The sequence below is a fragment of the Dasypus novemcinctus genome, chromosome 9 (genome assembly GCF_030445035.2).
Source record: "Dasypus novemcinctus isolate mDasNov1 chromosome 9, mDasNov1.1.hap2, whole genome shotgun sequence".
Classification (NCBI taxonomy): Eukaryota; Metazoa; Chordata; class Mammalia; order Cingulata; family Dasypodidae; genus Dasypus; species Dasypus novemcinctus.
Genome location: NC_080681.1, coordinates 129,903,188 through 129,920,736, shown reverse-complemented (window position 1 = coordinate 129,920,736; position 17,549 = coordinate 129,903,188). Strand labels below are relative to the sequence as shown.

The following is a 17,549-nucleotide window of genomic DNA, read 5'->3' as shown; positions in this document are numbered from 1 at the left end:
CCCTCCAGTTCTCCGAAGCCATTAGGCTCTGATTTATTTTTCTGTCTCGTTCCCACTCTGCCGTGAGAGTTCCTGGTGGAACTCGAGGTACAGGAGCGAGGCACGGGCTTGACAAGCCCCGCACTGCCCCGGGGCCGGCCCGCCGAGGTCCAGGGGAAGGGGGCCTGCTCCCTGCACCCCCGCCCCGCCAGCAAAGGCGACCAGTGCCTGGGGGGGCTGCGGGGGCCATCGCCGGGGGGCGAGAAGCAGCGGAGGACCCCGTGTGCCGGCACCCTGCGGGGAGACGGGGCGCCCGCCCTCACGCCCGGGCTGGGGGCATCGTCCCAAGGCTGCGGCTTCATAAAGGAACGTTCCAGTTTTCAGAAAAGAGCCGCAGAGGGGCGGGAAGCGCAGTCGTTCCAGCGCCGTCTTCGTTTCCTCGAGGCTGTTGGTGGAGAGGGGGATGCTTTCTCCTTCTAGTTCTGGTGAAAAATTCCAGGAAATAGTTTCCAGGGAAAGTTGCTTTCCTTTTTAGAAAGGTTCATGACGGTTGACTTTTCCCCTCTCCAGAAAAGGCCCGTGTGTTGTGTGTAAAGCACGTGGGACAGAGAAGTAGGAGCCAACATAATACTATTAGGTGTATTTATATTATAACTCTCATATATAACAGATTACAGTCGTTCTGTTGTACTACTCAGTATACTTCTACAATACAATACACGGTCCGGGTAGAGCGTCGCCTTTCCGTCTTTCTTTGCGATGGCCTCTCCCTGGCACCGTCCACCGCCTGCCTTCACCATGCCCCCTTGTGCCCACGCCAGCCTTCCCCGAGCGAGAGCCGGCCTGGACGTCCAGCCTCGCAGGGCCATCCAGCCGGGCGTGCGCGCTCTCTGACCCCGCCCTCCGATGGGCACACTTGGGTCCGCTGGGACGGGAGGAGGGGACACGAGAGGCACTCCCAAATGCCGCCGGGGCTGCCTTTCGTTTGAAATCCAAATTCCCCTTCAAAGCGGGGAGACACGTCGGTTGTGCGCAGGGCGGGCCTCCCCGCTTGCCTTTGTTTTCCAGTCTCAGCCCTCCAGCCCCTGCTTTGGTCTTAGTTTGAGCCAGAAAGAGTAGAATCAAAGTGGCCACATCCGGCCTCACTGCGGGGCTGGCACGAGAGCCGCCCGCTGCCCTCCAGCCCTGGAAGTTGGAACTGACCACAGGAGAGTCTCTGCGTGGCCCGCGTGGCCCTGTTAGAAGGGCTCATCCCCGAGAGAAAGTCTCTAAGCCGAGCGGAGGACTTCCAAGGGGGGTGAGCGAGAGTGCGCCCCAAACTCCCGCCCAGGCACCTCCCGGAACGGGCAATTGGGGTTCCGCCCATCCTGTTTCACGGGCACCAAGACTCTGGACAAACCCAGGTAGCCCTGCTCTGCCGCTTCCTTGCTGGGTCCTTGGCAAGTTTCTCCACCTCTCCAGGCCTCAGTTTATCAGTTGGAAAGTGCCCAGAGGTGCCCCGAAGCCTGAGACGTGTGCCTGACCCAGAGCCCCCGCAGAGATGCCCGGTGCCGGAGGCTCCCGAGAGGCGCGGGCGCCCGCGTCATGTGCATTCTTCCCACAGTGGACACATCCTGGAAAGAGCGGAGCCCTCTGCCTTCCCTCGTGAAGCCGGCCTTCCGTGGACTCCTGGGGCGGCTTCCAGGACGCTGGCACATCCTCGCCCCCCCCCCCCCACGAGTCCACCTTGTCCTGGGGCCCTCGGACGTCTCGTCCTCGAGACCTACTGGCGGAATGCCAGGCTTCCGCGGCGCTTGCACAGGGGCTGCGGGGCAGGCCCCCCGCCTGCCTCCTGCGCCCTGGGGGCCTGGGGATCTCGCACGGCCGGCCTCGGCCATCCTGGCTCCTTCGGGGCTGCTTTGCAGCTCAGCACATGTTTGGAAAAAGCTCGCGCCATGGCCCCTACCGGAGCGGCAGAGCCACACGGCCGTCGCGACCGGGCCCCCACACGCAAACCCAGAGCAGGTTCCGCGGACCCCGAGCGGCGGCAGCCTCTTTCCTGTTGGGTTCTTGCTCTTCCCCCAGACACGTGGTCTCTGGACGGTAGGCTCGACGGAGCGGGGCCAGGGCGCCCCGACACTGGTGGTGGAATCCAGGCGTGAGGGGTACCTTGGCCGGGAGCCTTTCCCATTTCACCCCACTCCCCGCCTCTGCTCAGAGGCGTGAGGGAAGGCGCCTTTGACGAGCTGACCCGTGGATGTCCGCTGGGGGCACGTGGCGTCCGTGAGCGAGTGTCACCGATGCCTCTCAGCCAGCTGCCCACGGGAGTCTTGGGTGCCTGGGACTCAGGGCCACGAGATGCCAGTGACAGTGTCGAGCCTTAGGCCAGGGAAGCGTCCTGGTAAGCGAAGGGGTGCCCTGCCCTGCAAGTCCACGCTACCCGGCTGCAGAGCCGTGCGCCCTCTCCTCGGGATGCAGCAAGGGCCATGTCTGTCGTCATCTGAGAGGAGGGGCAGGAGGCGGGCCCCTGCTCCCCGGTGCCCCCATCTCCCAAGGGCCCCGAGCAGCCCGCGCCCGGTAGAGCCAGGCCCCGCGGTCAGCCCCAGGCCCTGGTTCCTTAAGGCTCTGCTCAGGCCCAGGCACGGGCCGGGCCTGCCCACGCACACGCACACACACACTCACACGATCCACATGCACAAGCAAATGCACACGCACCACCCAAATTTGCACACACACGCAGGCACGCTGACATGCCTGCACAAACATGTTCACGTGGCCACACGCACATACCTTCACACAGGCATGCAAGTGCACACACCCAAATATATAACACACATGCTCATTCATGTGTCCACAAATGCACACACACAACACATATGCACAGTCCTATGAAAACACCCGTATAAGCACACCTGCACATGTGGCACACACATGCCCATTCATGTACATGAAACCACAGCCACATACAGCCACATACAAACATGCCCAAACATGCAAATCTACTTGCCACGTGCACCGATAACCCCTAAAAATACATATGTATGCAAGTGCAAAACACCCACTCTTTCACACAACTTACAGGTACACACATCCACACACATGTGCACACAACTACACACGCATGCTCTTACCAACGTGGTCTAAGTGCACATGTGTGCATATGCGTTCACAGCTGCATAGGCGAGTGTAGACACACTTGTGCATGCACATGCACACACGCCTTTGCACACGCATGCACAGCTTTCAGGCCTCTGTGCAGGAGCTGAGTGCTCTCTGCCCAGAGCCGCGTGGGATGCGGGTGCCTCTTGGGTGCTCCCTGGAAAGCGGGGTTCCGGCCACTGCTGGGGGCAGAAGCCGGGGCTGGCCCAGAAGCGCCTGCCCCGGGAGATTTATGGCGCTGGCCGAGTGCTTGACTCGCCCCTCGGCCAGGACGCCGCCTCGTAAACTTAACGATAGCCGCCCCCTTTTAATTTGTTTGACCTTGACAACGATAATTTATTCTGTGCATTAGATCTTGTCGGCTTTTCTCTCCCAATTCATAAACAAAGCTCCGGCCTGGCTTCCCGCCCTGTGGCTGAGCACCCTCCCGGCGATGGCTGCCTGAGACACGGGGCGGGGGCCTCGGTGCTGACCGCCCTGTGGAGGGTCCCCGCGGGGATCCAGGGAGCCGACGTGCATGGGTGGTGGGAGAGGCAGGGTCGCCCCGGGCCCAGGGACCGGCCTGGCACCCACCTCCACGCCCCATCTCCCTTCCAGAGGACCGCACGTTCCGCTGCGACGAGTGCGACGAGCTCTTCCTGTCCAAGCTGGACCTGCGGCGCCACAAGAAGTATGCGTGCGGCGCAGTGGGGGCCGCGCTCTACGACGGGCTGGGCGGCGAGCTCAAGGCCGAGGGCCTGGGCGGCGCGGGCGGCGACGGGCAGGCCCACGAGTGCAAGGACTGCGAGCGGCTGTTCCCCAGCAAGTACAGGTGCGCCGCCGCGCCCGCCGCTCCGCTGCCCCCCGCCTGCGCGCCCCCCGCCGCCCCGCCCCCGCCAGCGCCCCTGCCCCACCCACCTCCTCCCCCCCCCCCGCTCCTCCCCTGTCTCATCCTCCTCCCATCCTCCCCCTCTTCCTCCCCCACTTCCCCCTCCCCACCTTTCTCATCCTCCTCCCCTCCGTCCTCCCCACCTCCTCTCCCTCCTCCCTCCCTCCTCCTCTTCTGACCCCAGGCCAACAGGCCCTGTCTGCCCTGAGAGCCAGGAGGGGACCCTGGGGCCCGAGGCTGGCAGGGACCCGCCCTTGTTCCTCGGCTCCTCCATGGACTGCAACAGGCTCCAGGGAGAGATGCAGGAGAAAGCTTCCCCCCCATGGGACACGCCTCTGGGACCCGAGCCCAGCCCAGGTCCCGTGGCCCAGCCAAACTGGGGGCAGCGGCCGCCCCTGGCTGGGAAGGGGAGGCTACCACGCCGCCCCGGGGGTGGACAAGACAGGCAGGGCCAACGCCCAGGACGTGGGGGCGGCCCACCCCCCGGGAGACACTGCTCCTCCTCGGAAGGGGGGCAGGAGCTGGGGAATGGCCGCTACCCCCGCCGCTCGCCCCCACAGGTGGCACCCACCTGGGCTGGGAGGGACCCGCCGTGCTCTGAGCATTGTCCCCTGGGCAGCTGTGCAGAGTCAGGTTCAAGGGCCCCACTGGCTGTGGGGGTCCTCAGAACGCTGAGCCCACCAGGGCCTCCCAGGGCTGGCAGCCTCGAGCCAAACAGAGGAGGGAGAAAAGGAGCATTTGGGCAAATCGGCGAGCATGCTCAAGAGGTCCGGGTGTCCTCTCAATAAACACATAAATCACAATTAACACAGGGGAAGAGCCCACCTCCCCACGCTGCAGGGGCAGCCCCTCCGATCTAAATGGATGGCTGGGCCCGTAATTAACGGGCCGTGGGAAGACTTCTGCTCGGCTCATGAAGATTAACGGGGCTACCTGGGACGGCCGGGGAGGCAGGGGTCCCCAGAGAGGGGCTCAAGGCAGCCGGCTCCGGCAGCTGTGCACTCCCGCCCCCTCGCCTCATTCGAGGTCCTCAGGGTGTGGCGGGGAGGCGGGTGGCCTGGCTTGGCCAGCGAGTGTCCAGCGGCCTGCAGCGGGGTGGCCATGGGTTCCCGGGGTGAGCCCCCATTCCGGGGCTCATGGGAACGTTGGAAACTTCTAGACTCCTTTTGCCTCAGGTCCACGCTTAGAAATAGCCCAGGGGAGAAGCCAGGGCATGTGGGCTGGGGTCCCAGCCGGGCCTCTGGCTGCCCCGGGGTCGGTCCTGGGGAGGGGGCCTCGCCTCTGTCTGGGCGCCGGAGTCCTCATCCCACCCCCACCGCCCCATCCAGAGAGGAGGAGCAGAGGCAGGGCTGGACACACCCCGAGGCCCAGCAGGGATAAGGGGGCTCCAGGGACCCCTGGGACACAGACCCCTGCATGTCGGCCTTGATCGGCCACGGCCTCCCCTCCTGGGCAGTGGGCAGCAGCTGCTCCCCCGCAGGGACCACCCCTCCTCCACCACCTCCCATCCCCCGTACCCTGCAGTGACCCCCTGTCCTCACCCTCCCATGGTGACTGCTCAGCCCCCATCCCCACCCCCAGTGACCGCCCGCCTCCCACTCCCCCACGGCGACCACCCATCCCCCACCCCTCGATGACCACCCCTCACCCCCCCCAGTGACTGCCTGCCCCCCACCCCCCAGGAGACTGCCCTCCCCCCACACCCCTGGTGACCACCCATCCCCCACCCCCCATGGTGACTACCCACCTCCCACTGCCCGCCCCCCACCCACCTAGTGACCGCCTTCCCCCCACCCCTCTGGTGACCGCCTGCCCCCCATCCCCCTCAGTGACAGCCCATTCCCCACTCCCCTGTGGTGACCGCCCACCCCCCCACCCCCCTCCGGTGACCGCCCCCCACCTCCCCATGGTGACCGCCCACCCCCACTTCCCTGTGGTGACCACCCCCCTCCCCCCTCAGAGGCAGTCCATTCCCCACTTCCCCATGTTGACCACCTGCCCCCCACCCCCCCCAGTGACCACCCACCCCTCACCCCTCCGGTGACCACCCCCCACCCCCCGGTGGCCGCCCCCCACCCCCCCCGTGACTGCCCGCCCTCATGACCCAGCCTGGAGCAGCACATGATCGTCCACACGGAGGAGCGAGAGTACAAGTGTGACCAGTGTCCCAAGGCCTTCAACTGGAAGTCCAACCTCATCCGCCACCAGATGTCCCACGACAGCGGCAAGCGCTTCGAATGTGAAAACTGCGTGAAGGTAACGCGCAGGCCCGCCGCGCGGCGCTCTCTGCTGCGGACCCCGGGTCGGGCGCTGCCGGGAGGCTGCACGCGGGGCACACGGCTCCCCTGTCCCTGCTGTAGAATTCGGGTGGGGGGACCCACCGGCCCCTGGGGTCGCTCAGGCTCGGCAGGTGCACAGCTGGGGAGGGGTCCTCTCCAGCCCGGGCACGGGGGCCGGCGGGGCGCACCTCGCAGCCGGCAGCGGCACCTCCCGCCCTCGCTCTCGAGCTCAGAAAGGCTCCCCGCCCTCACGTCTCGGGCAGTCTCGGGGTCAGCCCCTCGGCCCCCTAATCGAGGGGCCTGAGGCGCGGGCGGCTCCGCGCAGCGCAGGCGCGGCCCAGCTGGCCGCCGCGGGCGGGGGCGGGTGTCCGGGCGGGCGCGAGCCTGACGGCGCTGCCCCCAGGTCTTCACGGACCCCAGCAACCTGCAGCGGCACATCCGCTCCCAGCACGTGGGCGCCCGGGCGCACGCCTGCCCCGACTGCGGCAAGACCTTCGCCACGTCCTCGGGCCTCAAGCAGCACAAGCACATCCACAGCACCGTCAAGCCGTTCATATGTGAGTGGCCCCGCGCCCCGGCTCGCCGGCGCAGCTCCGGCTCGGGGGTCCGCGCGCGTTCCGCCCCGGCCCCTCTCCCTTTGCTTTTCCTGGCAGGGGCCAGAGGTGGCCGGGACAGGGCAGGGACCTCCTCGCACCCAGGCTCTGGCGGAAGGGCCCGCACCCCTGCCCCTCCACCCTCCTCGGCCCTCGCTCGCACCCACCCCGCCGGCCCCCAGAGCCTCCCGCGCCCTGCAGGGGCCTCCCTGCGGTGGGGCCGGTCTGGGCAGGGGGCACAGCTGAGCGGCCGCGTCCCCGGGGTGGGAGGAGACCTCAGGGAGCAGCACGGCCGCTGACGGGGCGGCACGCGGGCCTGGGGCAGCACAGGGTGCAGGGGCCTCCAGGGACTGTGGGTGTGGGGCCCAGGCAGGGGTTGGGAGTTACGGGAGCTGGGGTCAGAGGTCACAGGGGCGGGGGCACGGGGCTAGGGGGCGGGCGTGGGGGTTCTGACCCCACCCCACAGCCCCGACGCTGCTGCCAGGGGCCGGGTGAGGGGTGCGGCCCCCCCAGGGCACCAGCCCGTGCTCCGGGGTCCCCACCACCCCCTGTGGTTTGATAATGCACCAGAACGACTAAGAACTCGGGGAAGCGTTGTACTGGGCACGTTAGCTTTTATTACACCCGAGAGGGTACTGGTCCAAATAGACGCACAGACCGGGGCTGGGGTCCCCGGCGTGGGGCTCCCAGGTCCCTCCCCGGGGACTCAGTGCCCGTCTCCCCCTGAACCGTGGGCCTCGCCAGGGCAGCTCCCCGAGCCTCGAAGTTGGAGTCCGTGTTGGCGTCTCATTGGGTGGGCTAGACGGGTGCCGCCGATGCCCCGTGGCCAAGCCCCATCGCAGACGCCCCCTCCCCAGGCCGGGCCCCGAGCCCACCCCCTCGCAGGGCCCCGAGCCCGCCCCTCTCGCAGGCCCCCGAGCCCGCCGCCTCGTAGGGCTGTTTCTGAGTCTGTGGTGAGTTGCCCACCTCCCCCCTAACACCGCCGATCGCCGCGTTACCATAACCACCAGGTGAGGTTTGGGGTCCCCACGGCTGGATTCCCAGGCCTCGGAGCTCTCGCCCGGGGGGTCAATCAGCCCCAGAGTTCCCTCTCCTGGCGATGCGCGAGTCGGGATGCCCTGCATGAGCGCGGCGTCCGACAGACCCCCAAGGGGCGGGGGCCGTTGCGCTCCACCCGAGGGAGAAGGACGTCGAGGCTGCGTGGCCACGTTGCCATCAGGGCCGGTCACGACTGGGGGCAGGAGGTGATCAGGACGGTGTCCACACGCTGATGGGCACCGCACGGGCACGGGAGGGCGAGCCGACTGGCCGGCCGGGCCCTGGCCCCGCAGCCACGGGGCGGGTGAGCAGCCCCGGGCTTCTAGAGATGGCAGGGGCTGTCTGCTCCCCTCCCGGCGCAGGGACGGAAAGGAGAGCATGCCCAGCCCCGCAGTGGCCTCCCCACCTGCTTTGCCTGTCCCCCGCCACCTCCTCGTGGAGAACCTGGACCCCCGAGTGGGCAGCCCCTCGCCCTCTCCGGCAGCTCTGCCTCCCCTGGGGAGCCGAGAAGAGGCCGAGCTGGGTGGGGGGTCAGGACTGGGGAGCCGTGGCTTTGCCCGCAGCACCAGTTGTGCAGCCTGGCACGGTGTCGGCGCCCAGTGCCAAGGCTGAGGAGCAGGCGGGCAGCACAGGGGCCGAGCATCCCTGCTTTCCCGGCCGTGCTGGGCCATGACGGTAACGCAGCTGCAGGAACCGCAGCTCCCGGGGCGGGGCTGCGTCCACTCCCCCCGCGCTGCGCAGTCCCTGCGTGGGTGGAGGAGCATGGGGTGCCAGGGCAGCTGTCCTGCCCTCGTGTGTGCTCCAGCCCCCCCCTCCCAGAGCCCGGCTCTCTCCAGGGTCACTTCCTCCAGCGTGGGGGACGCAAGTCCATGTGCATCGCCCAAACACAGGCGAGCCCCTGGGGCACATGTTAGAGGGGCTGCCGCTGGGCTTGGAGGGGACAGGCACAAGTACGTGGGTGTGTACTTGAGAGTGAGTGTGTACTCAGGTGTACCATGCGAACATGTGAGTGGCTGTGTGTTTGTGTGTGTGATTAAGTATACCTGAGTGTGAGTGGGTGTATGTGTGAGCTTGAGTGGGTGTGTATTTGAGTGTGTATTTGGGTGAGAGTGTGTGAACATGTGTGTATATGTTTGTGTATGAGTTTGTGTATGCATGTTTACGTGTATGTCCGTGCATTGGTGTGTAGAAGCATGCATTTGTGGGTGGGGGTGAATGCGTTTCTATGTATGGGTGTGTTTGTGTGAGTGTGTGCATCTGAGCTTGTGGATGTGTCTTTGTAAATGTGCTTGTAGGTGTATTTGTGAGTAAGAATGCCGGGGTGTTACTAGGTGTGTGAGTTTGCATGTGTATTTGAGTGTATGTTACTGTGCGTGGGCATGTATTTGAGTGTGAGTGGGTGTGTATCTGCATGCTTTAGTGTGTATGAGTGGGGGCATCGTAGCGTGAGTGGCAATGTGTTCGAGGGGGTGCTAGTGTGGGCGTGTCAGTGTATGCGGGTGTGTACTGAGTGCGGGGTTTGGGTGGGTATATTTCAGTGTGTGTGGTTAGCAAGTGTGAGCAGGTGTGAGTTTGAGTGTTGCCGACTGCGTGGCGTGTATTTGGGTGTGTGAGTGCGTGTCCACGAGCACACACACCCGCAGTCTCCCGGGGGCTGCGTGGCCTGGGGCCATGCTCGGGCAGAGACACGGCGAGCCGGGGTCCTCGGGCAGCCGCGTCCCTCCCAGGACCCTGAGCAGTCGCGCCCGCCACCCCCAGACCCTCTGGGGGAGCCGCTGCGAGGGGCTGGCGGGGGGCCCTCTTCCCCTGGGCCATGGCGCCCGGCCAAGGAGGTGCCCACGAAGCCCGCCCAGGCCGGGAGCAGCGAGCACCACTCGTTTGGCGGCGCTGACGGTCGCACGCTGGCCTCGGCCCCTCCAGGCCGCGGAGAATTTACAGGCCGCCCCCGCGGGGCAGATGCGATTCAGCGAGGCGGATCTCCTCGCCGCAGCCCGCAGGCCTCCTGCACTTTTCTGCCAGGCCAGCAGCCCTTGACATAAATAGGCACAGCGACAAAGGGGTACGGGGACCAGGAGGAGTGCTCCCGCTGGGCTGGCCACCCCGGCCGGGGGCCTCGCGGGCGGCGGGATGCGCTGAAGTCACCGCATCTACCACGGCTGCGCTTGGGAAGCGCCGCGGCCTGCACGAGGCCCACGGCACATGTGTGTGCACAGGCGCACACAAGTGGCGGCGCCCCCATTCTTGTTAGAACGAGGGGACTCTGCGAGCCGCCTGGCCCCAGGTGCCCTGGCCGTGGGCGCCCCCCAAGCCCAGGTGCTGGCGATGGGCCTTCACGGGGCTCCGGGCGTGGCTCCGGGCGTCATCGGCCACGCCACCACTGCGCCTTCCTGGAGGAGGCCCCTGGGGTGGGAGTCGCTCAGACGTGGAGCCTGTCCCCTCCCCAGCCCCGTCCGAGCTGACCACCCCCTCCCCACCTTCCACGGTAGCAACGGCTCCCGAGGGCCGCAGAGGCCCTGCGCAGCCCAGGACGTGGGGTCTGCCAAGGACCCCCAGGGAGGGTTTGCGTCACTCCTGGGGTCTGCTCCTGGGGTCCAGGGCACGGCCTGGGGCACAGGAGGCAGGAGGGGCGACGCAGGGAGCACGCTCGGCTTCTCGGAAGTGGCAGCCTGGCCCTGCTGGGACGGTGGTAACCCAGGCGCAGAGGCGGCTGGGCCGGGCGGTCCGGGCGAGCAGCCCCTACGCGGCCACGGAGGCCAGAGCCACGTGCCCGGCCGGGCCCCCTCCCGCCCTGAGGGGCTTCCAGAGGCCTGGGCTCCCACCGCATGACCGCTCCCCTGGAGGAGGGCGCTCGGCACTGCCATCCCCCGTCCACGGGCAAGGCTGGGCGCGCAGGATCGAGCCAAACGCGCCATCCCCTGGAGCCGCGGGCCGGGCCCTGCCGATCCAAGCCGGGTCCCCAAGCCCCTTGTCGGGCTGCCCGTCCACGAGACCGACAGGCGCCGGCCCCCAGGGTCGAGCACATGGGACCCCGAGGCCTGCAGGCCGGGCACACGAACTCACACACGCTCACACTCACTGGTCACCAAGGCCAGCCCCGGGCTCATGTGTAAACACAAACATGTGGACACACACGTGCACAGACGTGCTCACACACTAGTCACCACACCAAGGCAGCTGCTGGGCTGGGCACACATGCGTGTGCAAAAACATGTACACAGCAGTCCCTGAGGACAAATCCAGGGTTTGGCACACTTGTATGCACACTAGTATATACATGGGCACACACATGAGTGCACACTCAGGCACACAGGTGTGTGCATCCACGCACACTCACGTGCACAAACATGTGCACACACCAGTCCCTGAGGCAAGCCCCAGGGTCGAGCACATGTGTGCACACTCGTGTACACACAGGCACACACGAATGTATGCATGCACACAGGTGTGTGCATTTACACACTCACATACCAGTCCCTGAGACCAGCCCCACATTTGAGCCTACATGTATGCACACACCTACATGTACACATGCACACTCATGCACACAGGTGTGTGCATCCATGCACACTCTCACATGCACACACGTGCGCACACCAATCCCTGCACCAGCCTCAGGGTCAAGCACACATGCATGCGCACTCGTGTACACACGGACACACACAAATGTATGCATGCACACTGACATGCACACACACATGCACACACCCGTCCCTGAGACCAGCCCCACGGTTCAGCCTACACATATGCACACACACATCCATGCACACGAGCACACTCATACACACATGTGTATCCACACACTCTCGTGCACACTCGTGTACACACAGGCACACACAAATGTATGCATGCACACCGGCGCACACATGCACACACCAGTCCCTGAGACCAGCCCCACGGTTGAGCCTACATGTATGCACACACATACATGTACACATGCACACGCATGCGTCCACACTCTCATGCACACTTATGTACACACAGGTACACACCAGTCCCTGAGACCAGCCCCACGGTTGAGCCTACACATATGCACACACACGTACATGCACACTCATGCACAGGTGTGCTGCACACTTGCACGCACACACATGCGCACACTGATCCCCGTGCCAGCCGCGGGGTCGCGTGCCTGCTGCCCCCGGCCCGGCTCTCACGTGGCCTCTTGCTCCCGCCGGCGCCCTAGGTGAGGTCTGCCACAAGTCCTACACGCAGTTCTCCAACCTGTGCCGGCACAAGCGGATGCACGCCGACTGCCGCACGCAGATCAAGTGCAAGGACTGCGGGCAGATGTTCAGCACGACCTCCTCCCTCAACAAGCACCGACGCTTCTGCGAGGGCAAGAGCCACTACTCGCCCGGCGGCCTCTTCGCCCCGGGCCTGCCGCTGACCGCCAGCCCCGTGGCCGACAAGGCCAAGCCCTCTGCCCACCTCAACCACGCCGGCCTGGGCTTCGGCGACTACTTCCCCTCCAGGCCGCACCCCGGGGGGCTGCCCTTCTCCGCCGCGCCCCCCGCCTTCTCGGCCCTCACGCCCGGCTTCCCGGGCATCTTCCCCCCGTCCCTGTACCCCCGGCCGCCCCTGCTGCCCCCCACGCCGCTCCTCAAGAGCCCCCTCAATCACACGCAGGATGCCAAGCTCCCCAGCCCCCTGGGCCACCCCGCGCTGCCCCTGGTCTCGGCGGTCAGCAACAGCGGCCAGGGCGCCGCGGCCGCCACGGGGGCGGAGGAGAAGGCCGAGGCCGGCGGCCCAGAGGACGCATACGCGGAGAAGCTCAAGGCCAGGGGCAGCGACCTGTCGGACGGCAGCGACTTCGAGGACCTCGTCACCACAACCGGCACCGACGTGGACACCACGACGGGCTCCGGCTCGGACCTGGACAGCGACAGCGACCGGGACAAGGCCGGGGATAAGGGCAGGCCGGGCCCGGGCCAGCCCACGCCGGCAGGGGGCTCCGTGCCGCCCGGCGGCCCCGGCGGCGCCGGCGAGCTGCCCGTCTTCTACCCCCAGCACGCCTTCTTCCCCCCGCCCGAGGAGCAGCTGCTGACCGCGTCGGGCGCCGCAGGCGACTCCATCAAGGCCATCGCCTCCATCGCCGAAAAGTACTTCGGGCCGGGGCTGGTAGGGCTGCAGGAGAAGAAGCTGAGCTCGCTGCCCTACCACTCCGTCTTCCCCTTCCAGTTCCTGCCCAACTTCCCCCACTCCCTCTACCCCTTTGCGGACCGGACCCTCGCCCACAACCTGCTGGTCAAGGCCGAGCCCAAGTCGCCCCGGGACGCCCTCAAGACGGGTGGCCCCGGCCCCGAGTGCCCCTTTGACCTCACCACCAAGCCGAAGGAGGCGCGGCCCGGCCCGGCCGCCCCCAAGCTGCCCGCGGCCCCGGCGTCCGGCGAGGAGCCCCTGGACCTGAGCATCGGCAGCCGGGCGCGGGCCAGCCAGAACGGCGGGCTGCGTGAGCCGCGCAAGAACCACATCTACGGCGAGCGGAGGCCGGGCGGCGGTGAGAGGCTGCCCCGGCTGTCCCCGGCACACCTGCCGCAGCAGCCCCCGCTGCACTACGCCAAGCCGTCGCCCTTCTTCATGGACCCCATCTACAGGTATTAACACGCCCTGCCCGCGCCGCCCGCCCCCCGCGCGCCCCCCAGGGCCCTGCCCTGTGCCGTGGCTGCCGGGAGGCTCCGGGCTCGGGGCGCTGCCTCCTCTGCTCAGGCCCGGCTGGGGGCCACGTCGGGGGGGGGGGGCCCTGGGGTTGTCTCCCAGCCACCTTGGTTCCTTTGCCCCGACACTGTGGCCGTCGGCCCTTCCCCCTCGAGCCCTTCCCAGCTTCGCCCTCAGACGCAGCCCTGAGGCCTGCGGTGGCCTCCAGCCACCTTTCCTGGACCCACCCCACCTCCTCTGAGGCCTTTTCCGCCTCTGGAACCACAGTGGGGGCTTCCTGGTGGCCCAAGGGAAAAGAGAGCAGGAGCTGCTGGCCCCGCTGCCAGCAGGGGCAGCTGGTGGAGGTGGGGAAGGAAGGTCATCCATCCCCCTGTGAAGGGGCCAATTGAACCCCACACCCCAATCCCTGGGTAGGCTTGGAGCACCCCCAGAGTCCAGGGAGGTTGGGAGAGCAGGCTGGGGTGGGGGCAGGGGCCCCACGTGCCTCCTCTCCACGTCAGGGAGCCCTGGGGAAGGGGCCCGTGCACACGGCACATGTGAGCGCCCACGTGTGCTCTCCTGTACCCGGGTGGGCGGAGCACCGAGCCGGGGGCAGCCCAAGAGGCCGCCCGACGTAGGGGCAGGAGCGCCTGCCAGCCATGGCCGGGCCCAGCAGGCCAGCACACCTCGGCCAGGTCAACGCGGAGGGGTCCCCGGTTCTCTGCTGGGGAGACGCCCCGCCCCGGCGGCCCGCTCCACCCCGCTGACCCCCGTCTGTGGCTGCAGCCCCATCCTACCCTCCGCCGGGGCCCCGAGTGCGAGAAAGGCCCCTTGCCGCTTTATAATTACGCCGGGCGCCATCGCCTGAGAAAGAACCTGAGGGTCGGCGGCGAGGAGGCCGCCATCGGCCGGCTTCCAGGGAGACAGGGGCCGGCTAAGGGCCGAGGAAACGGCCGCCAGCTAAAAGAACGCGAGACCCCGGCAAGGCCAGGGGCGGCGGCAATGCCAGGGAGGGGGCTCTCGCTCACGTCCCCACTGGGTCCATCGGAGACCAAGAGGCCGGAACCTTCCGGTCAGGCCCCCACCTTGGAGCCGGCAGGCATGCAGGTTCTCCCCACGCTGCCCCCGGGCCGCCTCCAGCCCTCACCTGTCCCAGCCCCCTCCCTCCACGCAGCCTTCCCTGAGCTCCTGGCTTGGTTTGGGGCCTTGGGCGGCTCCCGGGGGCTGCAGCTGGCAGTCAGGCGGGAGGTGGGCACACAGCCCCCGCCCCGAGCGGCGCCTGCCGGACCTGGCTGATTCCTTGGCCCTTACTGGGACTTGGGGCCCAGCAGCTCCAGGAGGAACCCCTGGCTCTACCATCATGCACGGCCTGGCCCCAGGGCAGGGGCTGTCCCAAGAAGCAGCTGGAAAGCACCCCTGTGAGGGTCGTGGCCGCGAGGCCAAGCGGGCCAGAGCTCCGCGGGGGAAGGCGGCAAGCCCCAGCAGCCAAAGCAGCCCCCAGGATAGAGGAACCCAAGCACCTGCCCGCCGGGCGTCCAGGACCCCCAGCCCCCGTGCCGCCGCATCCGCCAGCAAGGCCGAGGCGCTGCAGAGACACGGCCCACCATCTCAGCATCCCGCCCCAGCGCCCCTGCCCACCGTGGCCAGCGGGTCTGCTCTCCGGGGGGTCACTGAGACCCAGGCTGGTGCGGACGCCGTGTGGATGTCCACGGGAGGGGTGGGCAGGAAGCCGAGGACGCAGACCACCCGCTGGCCACTCCCCCACGGGCCTCCTCTGCCCCCTCGGTGGCCTCAGCCATGTTTGGCTCGTGGGGAGGGGGCCGTGTGGTTCCCCCAAGAGGGCAGCCCAGCCTGCGGGCACGCGCCCGCTCCCCACGCCGGCGCTGAGAGGGGCTTGGCCGCAGCCCGGCTTTGAAGCGGTCGGTTTCAGCACAGCGCAGGTGCCCCCGCCAGCAGATTTCCCGTTAATTCAGCGCCTGCTCCCCGGGAGCCGAGAGTCCCCTGGAAAGAAAATCTCCGGAAGCACGTCCCCTGCCTTCTCGCCTTCCTCGGGACCCCTCTTCTTCTCCCTGCCACCTGCCAGCCGGGGCCAGAGAAGCCAGAGCGGCGTGTGGAGGGGCAAGAGCCGGCGTGGGCAAGGACCCGAGCAGAGGCCACGGGGGTGGCCAGGCTGGATGTGCACCAAGGCGCAGCCCCGCCGGCGGGGGGCGGCAGAGACACGGCGCGGGGCTGGGCAACGGGACACATTGGTGTTCACGACGGCCCCCCCACCTCTGCGACTGGCAGGGGGATCGTGACTTTGGGGAAGATTCTAGAAGGGACTTGGAGGAGCCACCGCGAGAGGCGGCCGTGGGGGCCCCTCGCACGTATTGGCACAAGGACAGCGGGCGGCCTGGGGGCACGGCCAGGTGCTGGCGCCTCCTCATCACCACATCCCGCCGGGGTCCCCGGAGGAGGGACGCCCCGCGCCCCCAGCCAGGCCGAGCGGCCGGGGGGATGCGTAACCCTCTGTGTTGTTGTCCAGCAGGGTAGAAAAGCGCAAGGTGGCAGACCCCGTGGCGGTGCTCAAGGAGAAGTACCTGCGGCCGTCCCCGCTGCTCTTCCACCCGCAGGTAGACCCGAGCCCCCGGGACGTGCGGTCGCTCGGGGCCGGCAGCCGGGCTGGGGGTGGGGGCCGAGCCGCGCGGCCGGGGGAGCAGGGCCTCGGCCTCCGGTCCGTCACCTCGGAGGAAGGGGCTCGACGCCAGGGACTGGGGAGTGGCGAGGGCGCCCCATGGGCGGCCAGGGCAGAGCACTGGGGGGGACCGCCGAGACCCCCTGCCCAGGCTCACCTGCCAAGGCCAGGGTCTGTTCAGCCCCTTAGGCCGCTGTCCCCTGTCGGACAGGGTCTGGCGGCCGGCGGCCACGTGGGGGCTCTGGCCGCCGCGGCGCCGTGCTCTTACACTCCTCTCGCTTCAAGTCACTCTGTGTCCGAGGCGTCATCGTGGTCCCCGGCACCCAGAGCCAGCTCTCGGGCTCGGCCTCCCTCAAGGTCGGTGGCCCGCGGCCCGCAGGCGCCTCTGCTGGACTTGAGGGGCCGAAACCAGGCGAAGGGGACGGCCGAAGGGCCGCACGTGGCCCGCGGCGGGAAGAAGGCGAGGGCTGGGCCGCATGGGCGAGATGGCGGGCAGGACCTGCCCCATCCAGGGGCCGCGCCGGGGAGGCCCACAGGCCCCGAGGCGTGGAGTGCGGCTCAGAGAGGGCGAATGAGGCACAGGGGCTGCAGCATGGGACAGACGAGGGGTCGGCACAGACCCCGGGGACCCCTGGGCGTCAGGGGCAGTGCTGGGGGGTCAGGCCGCTGCGGGGGAGGAGCGGCACAGACAGATGGGGAAAAAGGGGAGGGGGGGCAGGAGGGGCTGCCGTGGGCCGGAGGCCGCGTGGGGCGGCTACCTGAACGTGAGGGCCACGTGCCGTGGCAGAGGGCAGGGTGCCAGCAGGCCTGAGCGTGTTTAAATGAACAGAGGCTGAGGGGGCGGGGTGTCGGGGGGGGGGGGGGCGGAAGCAGCTGAGAAGCTGAGGGTCCGGCAGCCACGGGGAGAGGGTCCCAGGAGGCCTTCGGGCATGGCCTCAGAGGGAGCGCAGCCCAAGGCAGCCAGTGGCTGGAGGGCCCCGACATCTGACGGTCACCCCCAGAGCCTGCCAGGCTCTGGGCAGCTTCTGTCCCACTGAGCACAGAGAGGGGGAGTCTGGGGGGCCAGGCCCAGGGCCGAGGCTCCAGAGCTGCCGGGGAGGGGGCTGGGGGAGGCCCGCCTGCCCTGGACAAACAGCAGCCCCCCCCACCACGCTCCCAGCTAAACTTAGCGCCCCATTGTTAGCCTGGGCCCCGAGCTGGGTTGCCGACTTCCCCCCATTTTCCCGGCCCTCCAGACACATCCTGCGTTTGTCCTGGTATCTCGGGGCCGAGACGGCCCTGCCCATTGTTCCCGCACCCACCTGCCCCCGCCGCTGCCCGAGGGCCCGGCGCCAGGAGGGGGTGGC

At 67.9% G+C, this 17,549-nt stretch overlaps 1 protein-coding gene across 5 annotated transcripts in view; it reads left to right on the top strand.

The window, feature by feature from the left end:
* Positions 1 to 17,549, top strand: part of PRDM16 (PR/SET domain 16) — a 320,281-nt gene that overhangs the window by 282,125 nt on the left and 20,607 nt on the right. For 3 of the 5 annotated variants that reach the window (XM_058304601.2, XM_058304599.2, XM_058304602.2), the window contains 5 exons: positions 3,715 to 3,928; positions 6,094 to 6,241; positions 6,668 to 6,821; positions 12,079 to 13,489; positions 16,057 to 16,141. In XM_058304601.2, coding sequence (XP_058160584.1) covers positions 3,715 to 3,928; positions 6,094 to 6,241; positions 6,668 to 6,821; positions 12,079 to 13,489; positions 16,057 to 16,141 — 2,012 coding nt within the window. Of the gene's footprint in view, positions 1 to 3,714; positions 3,929 to 6,093; positions 6,242 to 6,667; positions 6,822 to 12,078; positions 13,490 to 16,053; positions 16,142 to 17,549 lie in introns of all 5 variants that reach the window. The other 2 variants (XM_058304600.2, XM_058304598.2) reach the window with 1 other exon arrangement.